At 39.2% G+C, this 11,529-nt stretch overlaps 1 protein-coding gene across 2 annotated transcripts in view; it reads left to right on the forward strand.

The window, feature by feature from the left end:
- LOC132819714 (protein kinase C epsilon type) overlaps positions 1 to 11,187 on the forward strand; it is a 586,475-nt gene extending 575,288 nt beyond the window's left edge. For both annotated transcript variants that reach the window (XM_060831385.1, XM_060831386.1), the window contains one exon: positions 8,563 to 11,187. In XM_060831385.1, the coding sequence (XP_060687368.1) occupies positions 8,563 to 8,709 (147 nt within the window). In that variant the 3' untranslated portion in view covers positions 8,710 to 11,187. The remainder of the gene's footprint in view (positions 1 to 8,562) is intronic.
- The last annotated feature ends 342 nt before the right edge of the window (positions 11,188 to 11,529 follow it).

Consider the following 11,529-nt stretch of genomic DNA (forward strand, 5'->3'; position numbering starts at 1 on the left):
TTCTGCAGTGTTTATAGAAAGGCATTGCAAATGCGAAAAGAGAGTGAGTGGGATAGGGAACTGGAGACAAGGCTATTCTGGAGGCTAAGGTTGCAGGAGAAGAACGAGGGATCACTGCCCCCCATGCAGCTGGGTATGAAAGCTACTCTTCCTGTGAGAAGGAAATGAGGAGATGGGGAGAAGGAAGGCCAGCTGTCCAAGCACATGTAGATCATCTAGTCCATGTAGGTGAGAGCACTGCTGCTTTCCAGGGGTCAAAATAGGACAGACAATACCACCAGCCAGTCCACGGAAGGAGAAGGCGTTACCCTGCCCAGTGAGTCAAAAGGCAAAAAACCTTCAGCTCCCAGAGTGACAGGGTCATCCCAGACAGTGTATATTCACCATTCAATAAAGATAGTGATAAATGCAGTGTCCAAGTGAACAAATGACTTATCTCCTCACAACCAATGATGTCAGTCAGGCCAAGTGAACCAAAGATTTGCATGTATATCTGTAGCCCGTACCAGGGGATGGCTATCAAAATTCTAGATGGCCACTCAAGGGTATTTATCAGTTATACAATCTTCATTTCATCAATTTACAACTTGTATATGGACATCATTATGTCAGTGTGGATCCAAGCCAGACAGAAACGAGCACACCTTCTTTTGTTCATAGATGTTATTGACGCCTCAGTGTTATAGCTCTGTGCACTTCCTCATTTTTCTTTTGTTTCTATTATACCCAGAAGTGCTATCATGTACAACTGGATGACTTTCCCACCACCAAATCTCCATGATCTTTCTCCCAGTAATCACCCATATATCCCATTAAATACATACAAGAAAGGCCCATTATAGGCAAAGCAAACATCAAGATAAGGGGGAGATACAGAGAGAGAGAAGGGTATAATCCTCAAGGAGTGCATGCTGATTGGCTGCCATGCTATTTAATTAGTGTTTTCCCATCACTACCTGTGATTTTACTTGGACCTTTCCACATTTTCTGACCTTTATTTATAATAAACCGGCCTCCCTGCATTAAAATGTATTTCTGATAGGCTCATACGATACCAAACCTTCTGTTAAACTTCAACCTTCATGAATGCCCTTCTGCCTGCATACAGCACATTCATGCGCTCTGAAAAAGGGGAAGTAATTGTAATCCCTTCACAACTGGGTGATGATCATCAAAGGAATTTTTGGCTTCCTCCCAGAAACCAATTGATGTAGACAGTCATCCCCAATCATTCCCAGTGAGTCCTTCACATGATCTGCCCATGAGAAGGCAGATATTAATTCACTTCTTGGCTGCTTCACTAACATTTTCTGGAACACTTCATGGATTCCCACATGATTTCTTTCACACATTTCTTACTCAGCTTTCATGTTCATCACCACAATCTTCAAATTTTCACACATATCCTGAAATTCGTTATTGTCAAATTCTTCACCTTGTCAGGTAGAAACTGTCAATCTATTCCCTACCCATTTCTCCATTACCTTGAACTATTATTACTTCTTTCTCTTTATTGTATATTAATTGTACGCTGATTAAATCTCATTGGCATGTCTACAAGTACAAGATGAAAGTGTTATTTTCCTTATCCCGTACCTTTAAGTCGATTGCTCCAACTCTGTTAAGGTTTCTTGTGAATGGTAGACTCACTATAAGCTGTGATATTCTTTGCTTCCCTCACATTTTCCTTGATCTCTTCTATAAGTTTAGTATGCACATCATTACCTTATTCCTACACCTTTTAGTAGGATTTTTAACCAGCAATAAAATGGATGCAAAAATTGCTGATGTGATTTTAAGATAATTGGCCTAATTTTCCTTAAAATTCCAATCTCCTGATGTCAATAACAACTGCTTAATATTTTATTTCAAAAAGTTAGCTCTGTTTAAAAGAATACAACAATGGCCATAACGTGTAATCTGCACATCCACTGACTTCCCGAAAACAAGTGTCTCACTGTGTTCCATGTCCATTTTCATTTAGCATTTTGTCATGAATAGCCTGCTTACGAGTAAGGGCATTTTATGTGACACTATGCCTGTGTTAACATTGTGGTTTGTCTCAGCTATGTTATAAGGAATCACCGCTGTTTTTAGTGATTTTAGCATATGATCATCCTCAAACCTGAAGCAGGCAGGACTCTCAAATTCCTCAACTTTACTTTGATTCTTATTATTTGAAAGATTCTAGGAAATGTTTTAAGTAATCCACTCTGCAGACTGTGAATGACTGCAGCCAACACAACATGGCTGAATGTTTGGGCTGATGTGGAGTTTGCACATTCTCCCTATGTCTGCGTCGGTTTCCTCCGGGTGCTCCAGTTTCCTCCGACAGTCCAAAGATGTGCAGGTCAAAGTGAATTGGCCATGCTACATTGCCCATAGTGTTAGGTGCCTTAGTCAGAGGGAAATGGGTCGGGTGGGTTACTCTTCGGAGGGTTGGTGTGGACTTGTTGGGCCGAAGGGCCTGTTTCCACACTGTAGGGAATCTAATCTAAAAGAAACTCCTTAAATTAGTATAATTCTTGCTGCCTGATCAATACCACATTCTTCACCTACTTTAAGTGTCAAGCATGATTTTAAAAATCTTGTTCTTCCAATTAGGACAACTGATTGTAAAATGGTATCATCAGTTGTGTCTAAGATACTAGTTCACCAAATTCTGGGATTCACTGTTCTGTCCCCAGACCTCAAATATTGTTGTCTGTTACAATTGCCAGAAGTATCTCTGTCCTCACTCATTTTCGATACGATTCTTGCTGCCTTTTGATGTTTTTGACCTGTATCTAGGTTGTCTCACATTGTTGCTATGACTGAATCCTCCCTTCCATGTGTGACTGCTGAATGTCCCATGAAGACCACTGGGAATTACTTCTTTCCCAGGAATGTTTTGTAAAGCTTGGACATCTGTTCCAAAACATGTTTCTTTCTGAGTATAAAGCTCCAGTTAATTCTCGGATGATTTCCATGTTTGCCATTTTAGCACAGTATGACAATTTAAAGCTATTGAATTTTTGCAATCCTGCATTTAGTCTTTTAAATTCTGTTATTTGATCTTTTATTGAACATACAGAAATAACTACCCTGAGGCCGGTATCCTGTTAGCCAAGTCACCCTTAATTCACATGCGGAGAGTTCTTGACTCTCAATCAGCTCCCTCAGAACCAGCTCTCAGAATGAACAGAACCTCTGACATTCCTGTTTATACATGTCAGCCAGGGCTCTCTGGTTGGACCAGATTAACAGCCCCAATCAGGGAACTCATTTTCCATGAGGTCCACCTGCCTGACTTCACAACAATCACTATACATACAACTCATCTTTTAAATGTATCAAACTCTCATCGTATGTCATTTGCATTTAATGGGCCATATTTTTAAAATAAATTTTGTAGTCAGTTTTAATGGATTAAAATAACTGTGAAAGAATATCACTTTCCAAAAAGTATTGCATTTGCTAAGGTAAAATGATCTATAATCAATTGAAACATATAAAACCTGAAATAGATTAACTACTTGTGGCTCTCAAACATTTCAAAGTTCAGAGTCAGAGGAAAGCAGCTATCCTTAGGGCAGAATTTTACTGTCCCCTTGTCAATAGCTGGGAGGTGGATGCCAATAAAATTCTCCGGTTTGTGTTCCACTGCTCTGCTTGATCTATCCTGACCTGCAAAGAAACTTGCATGTGACAGACCAGGCCTGAGTCAGCCTGCCCACCTTTTTGCCATCTGAGATCTATAGTTAACGACCACCTAAATGCTGGGTCCCATCAATTTTGAGATTTGCAGAGAAAGCTCAAGGGCAGCGGAAGCCCTGCCAGTCACCATATACAGGTTTCTGGCAGGGTGTAGTGATCATCATCCTCAATGGCAACCTTTCCTCATGTACATCCCCCAACTCCACCCTCACCAATGCCTGCCTCTCATTGGTGCTGTTTCTTCAGACTCCCATAATTCCTGGTCCCGCCATCAAGACCCATGCCCTGGTCTCGCCCATCTCCCCCAGTCTCATCTCCTCATCTTGCCCTGAGAGCACTGCACTTATCTTGTCCTAGGCCATTGAATCTGAGGACTGTTTGTCAAACCAATTCCAGTCACTAAACGTACTGGTGCTGCAGGACTACAAAGTCGGCCAATCAGATTGTTAAGGAAAAAAAACCCCTCGCCAGCCAATTGACTCTTAAGGAACGAGGCAAAACAGGCCACCATCTGAAAAACCATACCCATAATTTCAGAAGCCCTAGAGCTATGCAAACACCCGCCCCCAAAGAAAAACTGAGATCTGTGGTCACGTTACTTCAGCATAATGAAACAATTTGGACGTGAAATACATTGTGTCAAGATCAGCTACTAAGATCCAGAGGGTTTGCTTTAATTGAGAAATTCAACAATAAAGGAAAACTTCTTGATTGAATTTTAATTGGATGTGTTATTTGAAAAGAAAAACTGAGGATGTTTTGAGACAACCTTGTATGCTATGTAAAATCTTTCATTAAAGAATTGTGGTCAAGGTTAAAGAAATTGGGTAATATACATTGTTTAAAACTAAGAAGAATCTTATTGCTATTTTTGGATATACGCAGTGAATTTCTCTTTCTACATTACACAATACTTTGCATCTGTTACAAATAATGATGTAAACTTACTACCACTAAACGGATTCAAACTTATTTCAGAATTTGACAAGTCAGTTTATTATCTTGGAAATTGATGCAATACGATTGGACAATAATGTTCAGCTTCTTTTAATTTGTTTAATTAAAGTAATACCTCTGATTACTGAATGCTGCACATTGGAAAGCAGCACAGTGGCTCCGTGTGGAGTTTACACATTCTCCTCATGTCTGCGTGGGTTTCCTCCAGGTGCTCTGGCTTCCTCCCACTGTCCAAAGATGTGCGCGTTTGCTAATCAAACTCACTAATGTGCAGGTTAGATGAATTGTCTAAATTGCTCATAGTGTTCAAGGGTGTGTAAGTTAGGTGCATTAGTCAGGAGAAATGTAAAGCAATGGGAAGTTGATCTGGCTGGGGTACTCTTTGGAGGGTTGGTATGGACTTGTTGGGCCAAATGGCCTGTTTCCACACGGTAGGGATTCTATGAAACAAAATGCAGTTATATTTAATGCAGGGTTCTATGTACCTTGAGCTTGATGGAAGAGTTTTTCAAAAGCAGTTTGTTATTTGACAAGTGTGACTATTTTTTGCCAATATTATTTTCTCTTGATAACAGAAAATATAGAAAATGTATAGTGCTTTACCAAGGTACCATTCCTCAATGCGTAAACACATGAATAGAGGTATTACTGTCAGAAGTGCTCCAGTCATTTTCAAAACTGAAACTTTTGAGCTTGATGAAAGTTGACTTCTAATGTGACCAACATGCTTTTTTAGAGGAGTAACTGTGACCCTGCCTGTGCATTTCTGTAACAATACAGTCAACTATGGGAGCAATCCAAGTAAGAATGATTTCTCCAGCCAAAGTACTTTCTCAAAGCTCTGGGTGTGGAGCAGAGGGATACTGATTCTCCCTAGTTGCTCTTGCACACCCCTAGTGGACAGTTCCAAACCCTGGCTGATAACAGGCTTGAGCAATTCTTGGCAGACCTGCTGACACAGCAGTCAAGAGAAAATATTACCACCGTGTAAAACTCCCTTACTTCTGCAGAACTGCTGAGACAAAAAATAATTAAGTTTGATTTTGTTCAATTGAAGGCTCTTGCCTCAACACTCCGCATTATTTCCCTCACAATATGGCTCAAACAAGGAAGAAAGACTTCAGTGAGCCTGATGGTGCATGGCCCTTGCTCTCTGCGTTTCACTTAAAACGGGTCAGGAAATCCGAACTGTTCACCGTACCTGATTCAAGTTCAGTCTTCACAGAAGTCACTGACATACTCAGATCTTCAGGGGAGAGGTTCATCAAAACCACAAACTTGCTGCTGCACTTGGAAAACACATTAAAATTACCAACTTCAATGAAAACAGCCCTCCTACATTTGCCTGCCAGGGTAGAGGCTGGTGGGACATTTTAGGTGTCTACTCCCCACCAGAGGCATTAAGTGCCAGGGTGCCTTGTAAAATCCAGTCCAGCATTTCAGGTCATTGATATTACATCAAACATGGACGATGTTAAAGGTTTAACAATTTAGAAGCAAACACAAAGCCAGGGCAACTAGGAAAGGTTGTTGTGAGAGGAATGGGCAATAGGGAGTGTGTGAAGGATCGGAATGATTAAATGACAAATGAGTCAATGGTGCAAGGCAAAAGGAGTAATGGATCATGTGTAAAAGATAATTTCATAGGAACTTCTAATGGCAATGGCAGATTGTTGAGGTCAGAGTTGCAGGGAAAATATGGCAAGGGAAAATATGGCATAGTTTCTTGTGGCGTGGAAATGTGGGTAGTGTCCAGTGATCAGTCTGTCTGCCCCAACCACTTCCTCCTATCTCTTCAACTTGCAGGGGACTCTGGTGCAGTCACCCAAAACTACCAGGTCTAGTTCTCCAAGAGAACAGTGACCCTGTAAGTTATGGAGCGGTATTGCGGCCAACAGGCTGTAATGTGCGTAATGTTAAGATGAGGCGCTGTTCCTCAAGTTTGCATCGAATACCTTCAATATAGGAAGTCAAAGATGGAGAATACAAATTAACATTCGTATTAAAGTAGCAAATGACAGGACACACAGGTTGTGGACTCAGTGGAGGTGTTCAGCAAAATGATACCACCTCAGAGAGAGTACAGGTGAACTGTTGTAATAATGTTGCATTTTCTGCACTTTCGTGGTGAGGTGCCGTGGAAAGGAGAGGAATGTTGTGGATAATTAAGGAATGGATCATTGTGTAGTACATGAATTGATCTCTTGAGGATGCTTGGTAGAGACTAGATGAGAAATTAGGTATCCTGATGGCATCTTGCTTGAGATGGTAGAAAAGAAAGAGTAAAGCTAATGAATGTAGAGGCTGATGGAGAGATGGAGACTGATCACAATGGCAACCCTGGTGTGATTCTGGGAGAGCACGGAAGAGATGAGAGGATGGGCATGAAATGGTAAGGATATTGTTCAGGGCCCTATCAGCTGCAGTGGCCACTTGTAAATGTCAAACTTAGAGACGCCTGACCAAAACCTTTTGATTTCTTGCAATAGCTATTCTTCAAACTATTCTGATACCCTGCAATGTGTACATTGACTCTTTAATTAAAGAAATTTTGCTTAAAGAATAGTTAATGTACTTTTCCTGTTGTTGAATGATGTCATTAACTGAAATGAGACTTATAAAATGTGAGAGCAAGCAGCTAAAATAATGACAAAGCTAATGTCCAAGGGCAGAGGTTACATTCAAACTTGGGTAACCGGGAGCCATTGGCTACACAGAATGAATCTGATTTGAAGAGACTCACATCAAAGGCTGAAGGGCTTCTAAGTGCGCAATTTGTGGTTTGGATGGCTCATCCTAACAGCTTGTGCAGCTTTTCCGTTTCCGGCTAGTCTGATGTTCGGGTGCACACTAATTATAGGATGGTGTCTGTCTGGGAGAATCTTGCCTGACATCTGCATTGAGGTTTCAGAAAGATTCTTGAGAAAGGCAATGAAGAGGGCACTGGTGTGTGGTTTAACCACAGTGACCCCGTGCCAAGTTATTTTTCTACAAGCAACCACAACGGTAACTGTCGATTTTGATCCCTGATAGTGATCCGAAACTTTGAAAAATGTCATGAACTTTCAGATGTGTGTGGGTTACATTCACACACACTCATACATATATAAACATACAAAATAGTATAGTACTTTTTAAGTATAGCTACTGAACTTAAAAAGCAGATTAACAGCACAAAGTTAGAACCTGCCACATACTTAATTTTAGAAGACACTCAACTGACTGACCTGAAAAAAAATGGATGGCAACATTTGAATTCAAAACACAATCATTCCACTTAACAACACAGAGCAGATGCGATCCAAATGTAACCAGCACAGCAGTCTACCCTAGTGTGTAGCTGATAAAATTAAAATATACGCGGGCCACTATTGTAAATATAAATTTTATTCAAGAGAACTCTTGCACAAGAGGTAGCTTGTATCGCACCATGAACAATTTAAACTCCGTGGGAATGATTTTGAATAATATTTGTCATTTTGTAGAAAAAGCAGTTTTCAGATAATCGGAAGTCCTGAAAAGAAACTTGCTTCTCCGTGAAATTAATCAGGGCACTCAAAAGAAAAACAATAATTTTAACTTAATAGAGTGTAAAGGTTGGAATATTGGTCACAAAGTCTGGCTCATAAAAAAAAGTTTCTAATTTCTATTACAAATAATAGAGTGATGTCTTTAGCTGATATGATGAGCTGAGTGCCTCCTTGTGCCATTAGCACTTTGACATTTCCATGCTTACCACAGCAGAAGCTGCTGCTGCATATTATGTCCATTGTTACCTATAGTGCATAGCTTACTCTCAAGCCTTTCAAATCACACATAACGTACATTGATTCCTCCAGTGTCATTAAGTCAGATTCCAATGCAATCATTATCTCCTTTTCTTAAATGCTTCTTATTATTCTCCTTTAGAAAACCAAAAGGGATGTGAATAACTTCGACCAAGACTTCACACGTGAGGAGCCTGTGTTGACACTGGTGGATGATGCTATTGTTAAGCAGATAAACCAAGATGAATTTAAAGGTTTCTCTTATTTTGGTGAAGAGTCAATAGCCTAAGACGTTATCCTGGTGCTGCCACTAGATGCCATTACCATGCAATGGTCCGAGAAATCCAGCAAGTCATTAGGATCGAGTTTTTTTTAGTATCGTGTAGTACCTGCGTTTCCCTGCAGTAATAAGTGTGTACGTTTCTACCTTGTTTCCATTTTCCTGGTTTAAATTAATGCACTCCAGAGTTTTTGTTTTGTTATTTCTATTTAAAAATAAAAGTCATTTGCTCGTATTTTAAGCCCTTTGCTACATCTGGGCTTTTCACACGAGACTTGTGTGTGTAATAAAAACAGTATTAAGTATACTGTTCTACTTGTAGTGCTGCAGGTTCATTCGTATTTAGCAGGAACTCCGGTACAGGGAAGTGGAACAACCGTGCAACAAAGGCTCGTGAAACAGAACTACATACCAGAGGTTGAGATAGAAATGGAAGCCGAGGAAAGTTGACCAGTTGGCCAGCATGTCTCGTCAATCTGTTGATTATTCCATGGAAGTTGCTCAGGTCAAGAGAAAGGGTTACCAAGTGGTTTATTTAGTTACTTTATCGTTTTGTGGAGATGTTACACTGTTTTAAGTTGTCACTTTTTAGTGCAATTTCTAGTAATTAGGTCGTTTGAAATTACATCACACATCTGAGTGTTACTCAGCCTAGAAAAGTTCTCAACCTAGTAGATTACGAGTCAGTGATGATTAATGCGCTCACCTAGTTGACTACTTAATTCTTTGGGGAATAGTCCTACAACTTGCAGTGTAATATTTTACTGTAACCTAGATCTTGAACAATCACATTGCACTGAATTGCAGGCTTACATCACATTCAATGCTCATCACCAAAACCAGAGTTGTTTGAATTATTTGTTTTAGTCGTGTGTTATTTTGGCACATTTCCGAAATCCTTATTTATACTACTGTCCCGTATCTGTACTTCATTTTCAAGTGTGAATCTTATTTTTTAAAAAAAAGGAATAGAGACTATGAAATATTGAGCATTATACCTAGACATAATAGAGGACTGATGATCAAATCACACAAAAACTGACAAGATATATGATGGTGTACATTGTTTAACTTTTTATGAGTTATCCTATAATGAATTGTGGCTGTGGTTGAGGAACTGATCATGTACACACAATTTAACAGTTTGAGCAGGTCAGGTCTGGTTGTATTCTATTTTAATGTTTTGTCTGTGTGAGTGAGTGTGTGCACATATGTGTGTGGGTGTATGTATGCATGCATGTGGGTGTGGGTGTGTGTGTCCTAAAGTCACTTAGAATTTTACTGGACTGGTTTCCCAGTCTCTGGGATCCACAATATCTGATGCATCTGGATTGCCAGATACACAGAAATACTTGTGAGTAGCAAAGAAGCACTAAAAAGGGCTCTTTGCTTTTTGTACAGGCAAGAAGTTGTAAATACTGTTTGCTGCAAGGCCTGTGGAGTTCATTGAACAATATCAACTGCTGCATGTTCAGGCATATTATATATATATTATAAATATATATAAATATATATATATATTAGTAATTGAGAAAAGTAATTAATGATAATGTCCATGTGCAATACCCTGTATGTGTATTTGTCCAAGTTGTTGTCTAACAAGTCGAATTTTTTTTGTCCAATGTCATAACCTTGTATTAAGCTATACTGGACCTCTTCTACAGTCCTTCAAACTGTACTAAGAGTGTTATTAAAAAATTAATGGAATTTAATGCAGACATTTCCAATGTTATTACAATTGCTCTCTTAAAGCAAGTTTTTTTAGGATGAGTCGAAGGGCATTTTTGATTATTTATGTGATGCAGAACACATAAAAGTTAGAATATTGTTTTCTTCAACAGTACATTCCTCAAGCTTCTACAGATTCTTTCTTCAATCTGCTCTGTTAAGCATGATGGTATTGCTGATCAGACCTCAAATTAAACACACTCGTGTTTGGTTTATACAGTATATGACAACAGATAGTCAGGTTGGCTCAGTGTGAAATCTTTGCACGGACAAGTGTGCCTCCATTATCACGTTTTGCCTGTCTTACCATTTACTATTGGTTTACATTCACAGAAAAACGTGTTACCTTTTTTGCTTGATTGTAATGTTTAGTTTCTCTCTCTTAAACGTGAATGCACTGTGGCAGAGCTTCCCCTGTCTGTAGTTGGATCTTCCCCTTTCCTGTGTCTGCCTGCTTGGAACACATGAATGCAAAAAAAGGTGACAGTATCCCTAGCCCCTTGCTTTTCTTTCTTGTATCTTTTTTATGTAGAAGAAAAGTATCGCATGTCTGCTTTATGGAGAGTGATAAAAGGTTTGCTCCAAAAACAAGGCTAAAAAAATTACCTCTTTTTAACTTAAACAATGTACAATACATTGGCTGGCTGAATCAAAATGTTTTAAGTTTAGTTTCTTTTTTTTGTGATGCTTTGTTTGTACAAAAGGTATTTTCTTCATGGATGTATTTTACATTTCCTGCCATCATTAGTGTTATTTCATTATTACTGTGTGCCAAATGTACTGTATTCAACAGGACGTGAATGTGTATTGTTTGTTTTAAAACCCAACAATTAAAAAACTACAATGTTGAGACAAGGTTTGTTGGTTTTCTTTCTGGGTTATACAGTTTATTACAGAATCACTTTAATTTACTTTATAAAAGAGCACAAATGTCTTTGTCAGCTGATGACAATTCACTTCGGAAATGCTTTGTAAATGAGTGCGAACTCTTGAAGATCTTCTCCAGTAACACGATCATCTGCAAGTTTTCCTCTTGCTCACTCATCATCCAGACTTGAAAATATATTGGGGTTACCATAGTCTCACCTGGGTCAAAATCCT

This window comes from Hemiscyllium ocellatum, chromosome 10 (assembly GCF_020745735.1).
Source record: "Hemiscyllium ocellatum isolate sHemOce1 chromosome 10, sHemOce1.pat.X.cur, whole genome shotgun sequence".
NCBI lineage: Eukaryota > Metazoa > Chordata > Chondrichthyes > Orectolobiformes > Hemiscylliidae > Hemiscyllium > Hemiscyllium ocellatum.